The following is a 14,978-nucleotide window of genomic DNA, read 5'->3' as shown; positions in this document are numbered from 1 at the left end:
CTTCATCATTGCAACAACTTTATAAAGTCGAAAACTATTATTGTCTTCATTTTGTAGATGAGGAAACTGAGGCATGGGGATACTATCCAGCTAGTGATCTGGGGCCAGTTTTTAGTTTACTAAGTATCTTGTATCAGCTTAACTTTTGTGTATGACTAGTCCTTCTATTCAAAAAAGTATATCCTCTTAACCAGTGTTTCCTAAACTGTTTCTGTAGTTCACTTAAGTCCCAATGATCTAAACTGACCTATAGGTGATAACCTTTGAATCTTAAATCTTTTAGTGTGAAACAGACAAGACTAATTAATTGAGCTTTACTTTTCTTTTTTTTAATTCAAGTATAATCAATATATCGTGTTATTTTAGTTTCAGGTGTACAATACAATGACTCGACAATTCTATATATTACTCAGTGCTCGTCAAGACATATATATTCTTGGGGCACCTGGGTGGTTCAGTCAGTTAAGTGTCTTGACTCTTGATTTCCACTCAGGTAGTGACCTCAGAGTTGTGAGATCGAGCACCGCACTAGGCGCTATGCTGGTCATGAAATCTACTCAATATTCTCTCTCTTCCACTCCACTCCCTCTCGAAAGAAAGAAAGAAAGAAAGAAAGAAAGAAAGAAAGAAAGAAAGAAAGAAAGAAAGAAAGAAAGAAAGATAGATACATATAGTCTTGGGACACCTGGCTGGCTCAGTCAGTAGAGCATGGGACTCCTAAACTGAGGGGCATAAGTTCAAGCCCCATGTTGGGTGTGGAGCCTACTTAAAAAAAAAAATAAATATATAAAAATAAAAGATATGTGAATTCTTAATCCCCTTTATTTGATCCATCCCCCAACCACCTCTCCTCTGGTAACCCCAAGTTTGTTCTCTGTATTTAAGAGTTTGGTTTTTTGGGTCTCTTTGTCTTTCTCTGACTTCACTTAGCATTATACCTTCTAGGTCCACCCATGTTGTTGTAGATGGCAAGAGCTCATTCTTTTTTATGGCTGAGTAATATGCCATTATATATCTATAGATATAGATATAGATATAGATATAGATATAGATATAGATATAGATATAGATATATCACATCTTCATTATTCATTCATCTATCGATGGGACACTTGGATTGCTTCCATATCTTAGCTGTTGTACATAATGCAGCAGTAAACATAGGAGTATACATATCTTTTCAAATTAGCGTTTCCATTTTCTTTGGGTAAATACGCAATAGTGGAATTACTGGATCATATGGTAATTCTATTTTTAATTTTTTGAGGAACCTCTATACTATCCTCTACAGTGGCTGGACCAATTTACATTTCCACCAACAGCACATAAGGATTCCTTTTTCTCCACATCCTCGTCGACACTTATTTCGTGTTTATGATTTTAGCCATTCTGACAAGTGTAGAATGAGATCTCATTGTGCTTTTATTTGCATTTCCCTGATGATTAGTGATGTTGACCACCTTTTCATGTGTCTGTTGGCTTCTGTAGAAGTCTTCTCTGGAAAATGTCCATTCTGGTCCTCTGCCCATTTTTTAACCAAATTGTTTATTTGATGTTGAACTGTATTATTTATATATTTAATTGTATAAATTATTTATACATTTTGGATATTAACCGCTCATCAGATATGTTTTTTGCAATATCTTCTCCCATTCAGTAGGTTGCCTTTTTGTTGATGGTTTCCTTCACTGTGAAAAAGCTTTTTATTTTGGTGTAATCCTAATTATTTAATTTTGTTTTTGGTTCCCTTACCAAGAGAAAAATATTTCCGTGACTAATGTCAAATTAATTACTGTCTAGGTTTTCTTCTAGGAATTTAATGGTATCAGGACTCACATTCAGGTCTTTAATCCACTTGGAGTTTATTTTTGTGTACAGTATAAGAAACTGGTCCAGTTTCATTCTTTTGCACACAACTATCCAGTTTTCCCAATATCATTTGTTGAAAAGACTATCTTTTCCCCATTGCAATATTTTTGCCTCCTTTGTTGCAGGTTAATTGACCATATAAGCGTGGGTTTATTTCTGGGCTCTCTTTTCTGTTCCATTGATCTATGTCTATTTTTTTGCCAGTACTATACTGTTTTGATTACTGTAGCTTTGTAGTATATCTTGATATACTTGTTGATCTTTCTCAAGATTGCTTTGGCTATTTGGGGTCTTTGTGGTTCCATACAAATTTTAGGATTAATGTTCTAGTTGTGTGAAAAATGTCATCGGAATTTTGATAGAGATTGCATTAAATCTGTAGATTGATTTGGGTAGTATGACCAGTATAACAATATTGGTTCTTCCCATTCATGAGCATGGAATATCTTTCCATTTGTTTGGGTCACGTTCAATTTCTTTCATCAGTGTTTTACAGTTTTTGGAGCATAGGTCTTCAACTTCCTTGGTTAAGTTTATTACTAGGTATTTTATTTTTGGTGCAATTGAGCTAAACTTTTCAGTTAAAAGATAACCTCCTGGCATAAAATTTGGATATTTAAAAGGTGCAGTCAGTCACTAAAGCTATCTCCTAACCTTAAGGAGTAAAGGAAATTCATACACCACTAACATCAGTCATAAGCTGTTGTTGTTTATCAAGCCCACTAAATCAGAATGCAAGATGTTAATCACACCTCCTACAGAAAACGATAAATGTTAAGCTTTGTATGAAGGGTGTGAGTATCTAGTTAGGAAAAAAAAATCAGCTCTACGACATGGAAGAGAATTTTATGTGCAATGAATATACATCTGGTATTTGGCAATTTTAATGTATTTGATCTTTCAAATGGTGTCATTTCAAAAAGGAAAAAGGTAAAGAATTAGTTGAGCAGGAAGGCCAAGCCTTGGACTGGAAGCCGATATGCATGTACTGACACCATGGGAGGTTGGGAAAGATAGCCTGCTTTTTTTCTTCCATCTGTTTTTGGGCACTGAGAGTAGTCTTGCTTTAATTTTAAGTGAATTTCATCTGCATCATATATAGAAAAAAAAGAGATGAAAATTAAGATAGAAACCATAGTTGCAATTTAATACTTTGATTTTTTTTATTCAAATTCCACATACTTAAGTTAAAAAAAAAAAACACTCAAAAATCAGCAAATTACCTTGAATGTAGCTCTGTGCTGCCATTATTGTATTTGCTTCCTCTTTCCCAGACACCAAAGTCGGGTACACGGTAAACTCTTTCTACACAAAATACAAGGTTTTGAATAAAAGAGACCTAAAAGAAAAGAAATGAAACATAAGGACATATACAGTAACAGGATCTTTAGATAGTGATAAGAGCAATAAGATTATCATTTGAAATCCAATTACACACTTGCTACCAAAACTTTCTTAACGTGCTCAAATTCTTGTGTTTTTTATATTACTATGAGTATTCTGTTATACCTGGTTTTTCTAATATAAAGCCTAAAGTGAGAACCTAATATACAGTACAGAGATAAAATTTAAATACTGTCAATTCTCCAACTATAATTTTATATAATTACTGTTCATGGAGACTGGGTATCTTGAGAATTAAGAAAAATATAAAACATTGATTTATAATAGGTAGTATCTGTTATCTACAATGTTCACATGAAATGTTAAATAAGTCTAAAACTTTGGAGATAAAAAGGTATTTCTCAGATCTAAAATGAGTCAGCCCATTAACTGACTTGTTAAGATTAACCTGGAGTCTTGAGTCTATTAATCCTAGAATCTAATATTCTTCCGGTCTTTTCTACAGCTGTAGATACCCACTCTTATAAACTCAAAGCTAATGATTGGAGATGAGCTCTAATCAACAGGCCAGAGTCACAGTTTCCTTGTAAAGATTTTAGACAATTGATGAAATTTAAACTCTCAAAAGTAACTATAGAAAGCAAAGATTATGGTCAGCTCTTATTTTAAAAAACTGTTCATTTTAATAAAGACAATATCTTAACTGGGCTACTGGTCTTAATTACAAGGTTTTAAATTTAATTACCATGTTTGGTTCAATATCACAAACTGAGTATGTGTACTTGCCTATCCATCCTTCATCTCGAGATCCCTTCTGAAGTGGCAATACGTACCTCCCACCTCCCCCCATACACATAATTAATATAATGTATATACTTTTAAGAATGACACAATAATGGGTGGAGGGGTGCACTAAATAGGTGATGGGCATTAGAGAGGGCACTCGTTAGGATGAGCACTGGGTGTTATATATAAGTAAAGAATCACTAAATTCTACTCCTAAAACCAATACTACACTATATGTTAACTAACTTGAATTTAAATAAAAAACCTCTTTACACAATTATGATACATTATTTTATTTGAAAAAAATAAAATCACTATAATAAAGTATACACAAAATTACAAAAAGAATGACACATTAATAATACTAAAAAACCAAGGTAAGATTTCACCAGTACACCAGATACTGTCAAATTATAGTAGAAGAAAGCAATAGAAAAGAATTGTTTGAGAAATCAGAACAGAGGAAACCACAGCCTCTTAAAGTGATTCTTCTTTGTTATCTAGGATCTCTAGAAAGCTTTTAAGTCCAGAGTCAACAAATACCTTGCTCAAGAGTTGATCAGAGAGCAGTCTACCCAGATTCTCTCACAAAAGATGAATGGCTGGGACACTGGAATCCCTGACATTTCCACTCTGCATCCCAACAGAGATGTCTGCCCTTAGGGCCAAAAACAGCTGACATATTTCAGTGAAGAAAAAAGCAATTAGGGTGTTGGAGCCTCACAGAAATAGAACAGAGCATAAGATAATTCTAGATTTCCACAAAACACACACCTATCCCATAACTTCCCTATCTAAGAGTGAAGCATTATATACCTATAGTAAACTTTTTTTTTTTACTTTGAATATTAGTGAGGGTCTCCCCAGCTTTCCTAGTTCCTTGCTAACTTGCCTATTTACCCTAAGAAAAACCTGCCTGTAGAAAAATCCTGGTCTATTTTCACAAAATCTGTTATCTTTAGCTCTTCCATGGTCTTTAGAGTTATTTAGATTCTACAATACATACAGAAAATACTTTATACATTGTCAAGTCTTCAGGTTTAAAGATTTGAAAACCACTAAGTCCTCCTTCCTTTCATAACAAACTTCTCAAGTATATAATCCATATTCCTGTTATTTCCTTCTCTGGGGAGGACTTTAGGCCCAAGTAAGGCAGTCTGCTCAGAATGCCTACATGGTATAATAAGTGCCTGGAAAGGCATTTTTGGCCAATAAGCCCTGTGAGGAAAACTAAAATATCATTTACATTCTAGTTCCACAAGTAAGGAGTCTGGAAATTGCCATTCCGCTCCATCCTGATAAGTAAAAAGCTGAACACACTGAAAAATTGGCAACTCTTCTTATATCCATAAGCTGGGGGAGTGGGAGGAGACAGAGCATACTGCTGCCCTAAAACTGGAGAGACCCACAGGTGAATACAGGCAGTCATGGCTTCCTGGAGCAGAGACTCATGAGCAGAAGTCACCTTGGGAACAGTGCCAGGGTAGTAAAACCTGAACTGTAATTGAACTGCTAGAGGCTCAGTTAAAAACTGAGAGTTAAAACTCGGAGAGTTAACATCTCCAGGAGGACCAAGTCATAAGGAGTTCCCCACAATATGTTGAGACTTATGATATATTTTATATTCATATATATATATATATAAGAACCACCAGGTTCCCACAGAAAATGTTTGAGGAAAATGACCTATGTCTTCCAGCAGGGGGAGGGGAAAATAAACCATTTTGAAATGTAAGTATCCGTGCTTTCTAAAAGTTCTTGTTATGCCAGTTCACTTTTACAAAAGACCTACATTACTACCTGTTTTCACTAACTGAAAGAAATCCAAAGAGGATTTTCACTTTAAAAAAAAAAAAAGTACTGTACTAGTGCAGGTCTTTCGTAAAAGCAAAGTGGTGTAATGCAAACTTATGGAAAGTGGGGGATAATCTTCACTTACACATTGAGGCTTACAAAAAAGGTTCCTTAGGAACACTCTACTTTCAGATTGTGGGGGAAATCTCTACATCAAAACACTTCGTTTTTCATAGCAAGGCTTCAAATCAGTGGAAAATAGTTTACTAGACCTTGACCTACTGGGCTGTTAGACCCTAACTGACCTGGGGAAAAGGCAATACCCAACTCCAGTCAGCTCTAGCCTTCCACATGAAGAAGAGAAATACTCAACTCGAGCCTACTATAGGTATCTTATTCCACTTAAGGGGAGAGGAAAAAAAATGAGATACACTTGTGAAGTTCATAGTCCAGAGGCATAGGCTAACTACAAGACTAGACCTAATCACAGGATTACAGAATACTGTTCATCCCGTCCCCTCATATATCACCACCACATTACTAAGGGCCTATTAACAACAGTTCCTTTTATAGTACACCATGTCCAGCTACTAAGAAAAAATTACAGACCATATCAAAAAGAAAAAAAAAAACCCTCACACAATTTGAAGAGACAAAGTAAACATCAGAACTATATATGACAGGGATGTTGGAACTATCAGACTAAATTTAAAATAACTATGACTAATATGATATGGAATTTGTTGAATGAAGTAGTAGTAAGCAAGAACACATGGGCAATGTAATCAGAGATGGAAATCCAAAGAAAAAAACTCAAATATGCTAGATATAAAAAAATAGTATAATAGAAATTAAAAATGCCTTTGATGAATATATCAGAGATTCAACACAACTGAGGAAATATCTTGGCTAGAGGCTATATAAACAGAATCATTGAAAACTGAAAAGCAAAGAGAACAAAGACTGAAAAACACAGAACAGAATATTCAAGGGCTGTAAGACAACAAAAAAAAGTGTAATATACACATAATAGGCATACCAGAATGAGAAGAAAGAAAGAAAAAAAAAGGAACAGAAGAAATATTTCAAACAATAACAACTAAGAATTCCCTCAATTAAAAGTCAGATACCAAGCCACACATACAGGAAGCTCAGAGAAAACTAAGTAGGATAAATGTCCCCCAAATCTACATCTCAGCATATCATTTTCAAATAACAAAAAATCAAAGTTAAAGAAAAAAATCCAGAAAAAAGTCAGAGGAAACAATTACCTTACCTACAGCAGAAGAAGGCTAAGAATTACATTCAACTTCTTTTCAGAACCATTCAAATGAGATTGGAATGAAATACTAAAAGTGCTGAGAGAAGGCGGGGGGGGGGTGCGGGGAACACTATCAACCTAGAATCCTGTACCCTGTGAAATTATTCTTCAGGAGTGAAGGAGAAATAAACTTTTTCAGGTAAACATAAATTGAGGAGATTTGTTGCCAGTAGGCCTCTCTTGTAAGAAATGTTAATAGTTCTTTAGAGAAAAGGAAAATAGTACGATAGAAACTCAGATCTAAATAAGTGAAGGTGAAATAAAAAATTTTATTTTTATTATTCTTGATGGGTTTAACAGATAACAGTTTGTTCAAAATAATAAATAGCAACAATGTAATTGATTATGTATATTTATATCTACATGTATCCTTATATATAAGTAAAGTTAATGACAGCAAAGATACAAGGAAGGAATTAGGGTTATTTTGTTATTATCAAGCACCATGCATGAAGTGGTATAGTGTTATTTGAAAGTGGACTTGGATTAGATGTAAATGTATACTGCAAACTCCAGCACAACAAGTTAAAAAAAAGTAAAAAGAGGTATTACTGATATGCTAAGAGAGACAATAGAATCATATAAAAAACTCAATTTAAACCACAAAAGGCAAAAAAAGGTGGACTACAAAAATGGACAAACAGGACAACAAATAGAAAACAGTAACAAATATGGTAGAGAGTAATCCAACTATATCAACAATTTCTTTGAATGTCAATGGTTTAAATGAACCAATTAAAAGACAGAGACTGTCAGAGTGGATCAAAAAAACATGACCTAACTATATGTTGCTATAAGAAACCAACTTTAAATATAAAGACACAAATAGTTTACAAGCAAATGAATGGAGAAAAATATACCATGCTAACACTAACCAAAAGAAAGTCGGAGTAGCTATTTAATTTCAGACAGAGCAGACTTCAAGGTAAGTAAAGTCACCGAGGATAAAGAAGGGAATTACATAATTACATAGGAGTTAATTCTCCAAGAACACATAACAATCCTTAACGTGTATGCAACTAACAGAGCATCAAACTATGTAAAGCGAAAACTAGCAGGACTGGAAAGAGAAATAGATGAATTTGCTAAGGGCTGGAGACTTCAACACCCCTCTATCAGAAGTAGGTAGATCCAGCAGCCAGAAAATCAGTAAGGACATAGTTGAACTCAACAACACCATCAATCAATTGGATACAATTGACATCTATAGACTAGTCCACCCAACAACATACAAATACATATTCTTCTCAAGTTTACATGGAATATTCACCAAGAAACAACACATTCTGGGCCAAAAAAATACACCTTAACAAATGTTAATGAATATATATCATACAATGTCTTTTCTCAGACCACAATAGAATTAAGCTAGAAACCAGTAACAAAAAGATAACTGGAAAATCCCCAACTATGTGTAGGTTAAACAACACACTGCTAAAAAACACAAGCCAAAGAAAAAAAAATCTCAGCAAAATTTTAAAATATTTTGAGATAAATGAAAACACAACTTTTCAAAATTTGTAGAACGCAGTGAAAGCAATGTGTACAGGGAAATTACACCACTGACTGCATATTTTAAAAAGGAGATCTAAAATCAATAATCTAAGATTCCATCTTAGGAAACTTTGTAGTTAATAAATATATTAAGGGAGAGGCTTTAAAACTACATAAATTGTTTCTCTTCATATTTTCACCCAATAATTTCAGCATTCATCAGTAAATCTTATTCACAGTAATTATTACTACAGTTCTTGCCTAAAGGTTATTTTCCATTTCCATATTTACTTTTATTTATTAATTGGAATTCTACCATAACAAATGTTTTATGTGACACTGTTGCAATGAACATCTTAGTATGCTTTTAGGAAAGCGCTTCCCAACGATTTCGACAACATTGTACACATAGAAATAATATTTGTACAACCCACTGAAGTAACTGGACAAGACTCCTGGCAGCCAGAAGTTACTGTCCTGGGAGGTGACACAAAAACCTTTAGAATGAAGAACTCAGTTCCTCAGCCTATCTGTAACCTGTCTGTGGTATCCTAGCAGGAAAGCTCTAATCTAGGGTATATATCTGAAAGTTGAATTGCAAAATTATAGACTAAGTGCACTTTCAACTTCACTAGATATTGTCAAAATGCCCTTCATAGTTTAAAAAAACTGGTGACCAAGTTCTGGCCAATAAAATTAGGCTGAAGTCACTGGGTAATGCTTCTAGAAACTGTTGTTAAAGCCCCTTCTTCTTCCCCAATTCTTACTTACTAGTGTAGACATGATACCTAGAAGAACAGCACCTTTATTATGATTATTTGGATAAATGTCCCATGTTAAAGATGGCAGAATAGGAGAAAAGTAAGTCTATATCCTTGATGACATTGATCAGCTACTGTGAAAAAAGCCCAGGATTTCCCACCTCCAAAAATGTTGATGCATGAAATAAACTGGTATCTGTTGAAAGCACTCTTTGTTGGATTTTCTATTACTTGTTGCCAAATGTAACTTAAATTACATATTATCCATGACTCATTTCACATTTTCATTTCTTCACCTTTCCTCTTTCTCTGCTCTCCCCCTGCCAGCTGGAATTGGTTTGCAATTTAGGATCTTAAAACTTCCCTGCCCACTCAATCAAAAGTAGTATATTTGTCATTCTCTATCAGGCCATGCCATTTGAATTTGCTACATTGAATCTTATCTTTTTTCTGTTTTAGTAAGCTTTTGCTGATTTTCCCAACTAAAATGTAATTTCTACAAGGCAGGGAGGTGCCTTGTCGTTCTTCACTGTTCTTACCCCTAGTGCCTAGAATACTAATTTCTACGTGTCAGCAACTCAATTTGTTGAAGGAATGGCTAAATGACCTACAAACACTTTAAAAAGAATTTGATTTTTCATACTACTTCTGTCAAATTTTATAAAATTATAGCAACCTCATAAAACTTATTGGGGAGCTTTCCCTGTTTTATTAGGAATTACCTCTTCCTTTAAGCTTTGTCTGGAACAGTTGTTTTTCTGGAGAAGTTGAGAGGGAAGGGGAAAGATTTCTTACTAATAATTTACTTTTGTCAAAGACTATATAGATCATGCATTCCTGAGAGGGTGAAAATTGGTTCTCAGAAGAAAAAAAAATCTTACATATTACGGTAAGGTGTGGCCCTGGTATGCTCAACTCTACCTTGACAAAATCTTATTCCTTAATTTCTCACATTACAGAAAACTTACATAGTTTTCCCCCCTCTTGAGGGCAACAACGACAATAATAAAAAGGTTAAGAAACGCTATAATATAGGTCTATTTTATTTTTCTATTTCTTAAGTTAGTATTAGTAATTAGTTTGTTAGGGCTGCTAGAGCAACATACCGAGACCGGTATTTATTTCTTCATAGTTATGGAGGCCATATACCAAGAGCAGAGTGCCAGCAGGTGTGGTTTCTTCTAAGGCCTCTCTCTTTGACTTACAGGTGGGCCACACTCTTGCTACTTTGTCCTCACACGGTTGTCCCTCTGATCATATATGCCCCTGGTGTCTCTTTGTATGTTCCAATTTCTTCCTCTTATAAGGACATCAGTCAGATTGTATTAAGGCTCATCCTGTGAGGCTGATTTAAATTTTCCTCTTTAAAGGCCTTATCTACAAATATATCTGCAACAATCCTATTTCCAAATAAGACCACATTTTGAAGGATGGGGCCTTTGGGTTTTAACATAAAAAATTGTAGAAGTTGGAAGGGGGGGGACACAAATCAGCTTATAACATTAACTTATGGTTTTCCTAGATCACATTCCATTTGGGATCATTTTGATATTTATTGCCAAATAATTTTTTTTAAAGATTTTATTTATTTATTTGACAGAGATAGAGCCAGCCAGCGAGAGAGGGAACACAAGCAGGTGGAGTGGGAGAGGAAGAAGCAGGCTCCCAGCAGAGGAGCCTGATGTGGGGCTCGATCCCATAATCCCGGGATCACGCCCTGAGCCGAAGGTAGACGCTTAATGACTGTGCCACCCAGGCGCCCCGCCAAATAATTTCTTATAGTATATTCTCTCTCTTATGTCTACTTATTTGTAGTTATATTCTCCTTTTCATTCCTAATATTATTCATATGTTTAAGTATTCCTTTTCTAATGGGCAAATTTTGTTAAGAGGTTGGTGTAAATTATCAACCTTTAAAAAAATTCTTGGTGTTGTTGACAATCTCTATTCTAACTAATTTTATATAATTATTTCTATTTTTATCTTTATTACTTTCTTCCTTCTACTTGTTTTGTGTTTATTACAGTATTCTTTTTTCTTAATTTAAAAACAGGATATTTAACTTGCTAGTTTTTCATTGTAACTCTTTTCTAAAATGTGCTTTCAAAGCTAAAAATTGCCTACTAATAACACTTCACAGCTACACTTCACAAGTATTGGTGTGTAGTGTTCCATTGTCACTCCATGTTATTTCTCAATTTCCATTTTCATTACTTCTTCAAAATCATAAAACAGAAGTGTACATTTCTAGTTTCCAAAAACAGGATATTTAGTGGTTATCTTTTACCTATTGACTTCTACATTGAATGTGATCAGAGAAAATATCCATTTGTTCTTTGTTATTCATTTAGTCTTTGTAGAATTTTGTAGAGACTGTGCCATTGAAATAATCTATATTGTAACTTTCATTTTTTTGTCTCCTTGGTTTATCATTTTCTAAGGGAAATGTGTTAAAAATCTCCTACCTATTCCATTAAATTTTTGTTTTATGTATTTTGAGGATATATTGTCAGGTTTGTACAGTACTATTTCACCTTCCCAGTGAAATGTTCCTTTAATCATTAAGTAATGTCCCTTTTTATACCTTTACCTTAAACACATGGGGTAAAAAAAGACTGTTATAAAAAGAAAACCCCGAATACAATCACATTTTAAGCTATAATTGATTTCTTGTACAGTATAGTTTGTCCATGTGTGATACAGTCTTGTTTACTCGTTTATTTTAATGCGGTCTTATCTCAGTTTTGAGGCTCTGGATGGAGACTGGTTACTTCCTCTTCCTGTATAAGATAGAGGATTAAGTACTGATTAAGTTCATATCCCAGCCACTTCCCTTACTGGGTTCTCACACTCTGTGCATTATGCACTCACCCTAATTACTTCAGGACTAGATACCATAAAAATAGAGACAGACACTGGGTCCATGGGAGTACTCAAATTAGCCAGTACACAGGGAGACTACAAAACCTAGTTAACTCTACCCTCCTTGCTATTGCAGCTGGTTACTCTGTCCTCAGCTACAAACCCCAGGGTGGCCCCTACACAGGGGCTTTTTCTCTCATTTCGAGCTATAAACAAAAGAGTTGTGCATTCATCCGAGTGTCACTATGTTATTTCAAGCCATCAAAAAAATTTTTTTTCATCAAAAAAACCCTTAAACCTTATAAAACACAGATTGGCATGGCAGCTTAGTTCCACGATGTCATTTAGAGACCCAGGCTTCCTCTATCACTTGTTCTATAATTCCCCAGGGGTTTTTTAGGTAGGGGAAGGGAGGCAGCAGGAGGGGAGAATTTACTTTTATCTACTTTCTGTGAGACTCATGTTTTCATCAGTTCAGATGATCAATCACCAGTTCTTTAAATACTGCCTTTCCCCAATTCTCTTTACTCTTTATTCTTATGAAGCATATTTGGGACCTTCTCATTCTAAATTACTCTTAAACCTGCTTCATATTTTCTTTTTTACCTCTCTGTTCTCCCAAAACTATCTTCCAGTTCATAAATTCCTCAACAATGTCCAATCTACTCTTTACCACTAACCTTTTAGTTGTTCTATTTCTTTTTTTTTTTTTTTTAAGATTTTATTTATTTATTCGACAGAGATAGAGATGGCCAGCGAGAGAGGGAACACAAGCAGGGGGAGTGGGAGAGGAAGAAGCAGGCTCATAGCGGAGGAGCCTGATGTGGGGCTCGATCCCATAATGCTGGGATCACGCCCTGAGCCGAAGGCAGATGCTTAACCGCTGTGCCACCCAGGCGCCCCATAGTTGTTCTATTTCTAATAATCACTTTTGGTTCTTTTTCATACATTCTCTTATATTCTTTATTTTATCACTATAACATCAATATTTAACAATTAAAACATTTTTATTTTAGAGTCTCTTTCAAACAGTTCTATTATCTAAAATTCTTGGAGTGCAAGCTTTCCTACCTGCTGTACCTGGTTGTTTTGAATAATTTCCTCATGTTATTTGTAATCATTTGTAATTATTATTTAATTCACTTCAGTAAAGGTTTTCATTTGTGGATACGTACCTAAAAAGCAATTTTATCTTTGTTTCAGACCATGTATCAGCATATGGCACAGGCCTGAAGTTTCAATCTAGGGTCCTAGACAATAGTAGCTTCCTATTCTCTGGGCCAGTGACCTGAGGGTTTTTTTTTTTTTTTCCCCTTCCAAAGAGGACAGTTCTTTATAAGTTCATGCATAGAATTCACATGTAACATCTCATCTTGAATGAGCCCAAGGCAACATCTCTTGTTCCAATGTGACGTTTTAGAAACCCAAACTCTTGGCCCATAAGATCTATGGTATAGGGATTACAAAATGGGACTCAATCCTCCACCTTACTCTTCATCTAGACCCTTTGAAATATGGTTTTATAGTTCCTTCTAACAAGAGGTCAGACACATGATTTACCTCAGCCACCAGAATGTGACAGAAGTAAGGGTGTGCCAGTTCCAAGCCTATGCTTCAAAAGGCCTTACATGCATCTGCTCTCTCAGATCTCTAACTTTCCCTTGAGTATAATCCTAGCTCCTTTCTGGAGGATAACAGACCATATAGAGCAGAGATGGTTTATATCAGTCAATGCCATCTTTAATCAGTTGTCAGCCTGTCAACTAGCCATAACATGCATCGGTGAGCTCAGCTGACCAAGCAGAACTGGCTAATCAGCAGAACTGACCAGCTCTTCTATAGACCAGTAGGGAACAAAAGTTGTAAATAAGACACTAAATTTGGGGGTACTTTGTTAAGGAACTGTAATAGCTAAGGGATACAATATATCTGAATCTATTAGGTCCCTGAGCTTACCAATATCACCAGATCAAATGCTAATCTGCTAATTTTCTCATCATTTCTGGCATCTAGGAATTTCCTTTTCATTCATTTGTGCTTGGTTACTTAGTTGTTTTTTTTAAATAAATTTTGTTATAGTTTACCTAATAGTACATATTTTTGGAGTTACATCAGCGTATTCAGTTGTATTGATTCATTTACAGGAACATGACCAAATGTCTCTCATGACAAGTACCCAACTACCTCTTTGGTTGCTCCCAAACACCTGGAAGTGAACCTTCTTCCAATTCCTAGAATAATCTATGTTATTTCCCAAGTTTGGTAATTTCTACATATTATTGCCTCTCCCTAGTATATTCTTTTTCCACTGCTTCACCCACCTATAATTCCTACACTGCCTTCAGATATCATCCTGGATGAGGAAATGTCCTGAAAGAGAAAAACTTCACCGATTTCTCAAGTTCGGATGAGCTATGTTATTCACCATTTTACCCATAACCTGTTGTAGTTTCTTATACATGAAAGGTCCACAAGAAATATTTGTTGAAAAAAATTAGCATATATTTACACATCTGTAAACACCAACAGAAAACCCAATTATCCTTTTGATGCTTTGGCATGATTGATGAAAAAGCCCTCCCTCCCCTAAAACAGTGATCATTTGTGTGCATAAATTCCAGGAATATTAAAATTAAAAAATTTGTCTTTTCCTAACTGAACTACACCCTGCATTCATCCCCATATATTAAAATACTTTGTCATTGATGAGGACTTACTCTTCTAACTCTGTTATACTGCTACAGGTG

At 35.0% G+C, this 14,978-nt stretch overlaps 1 protein-coding gene across 2 annotated transcripts in view; it reads right to left on the bottom strand.

The window, feature by feature from the left end:
* The window catches only part of PHKB (phosphorylase kinase regulatory subunit beta), a 212,907-nt gene that overhangs the window by 124,668 nt on the left and 73,261 nt on the right, over positions 1-14,978 (bottom strand). For both annotated transcript variants that reach the window (XM_008702663.2, XM_008702662.2), the window contains one exon: positions 3,093-3,208. In XM_008702663.2, the coding sequence (XP_008700885.1) occupies positions 3,093-3,208 (116 nt within the window). The remainder of the gene's footprint in view (positions 1-3,092; positions 3,209-14,978) is intronic.

This window comes from Ursus maritimus, unplaced genomic scaffold (assembly GCF_017311325.1).
Source record: "Ursus maritimus isolate PB19 unplaced genomic scaffold, ASM1731132v1 scaffold_19, whole genome shotgun sequence".
NCBI lineage: Eukaryota > Metazoa > Chordata > Mammalia > Carnivora > Ursidae > Ursus > Ursus maritimus.
Note: the sequence above shows the minus strand (reverse complement) of the source record. Positions and strands in the feature narration are given on the sequence as shown.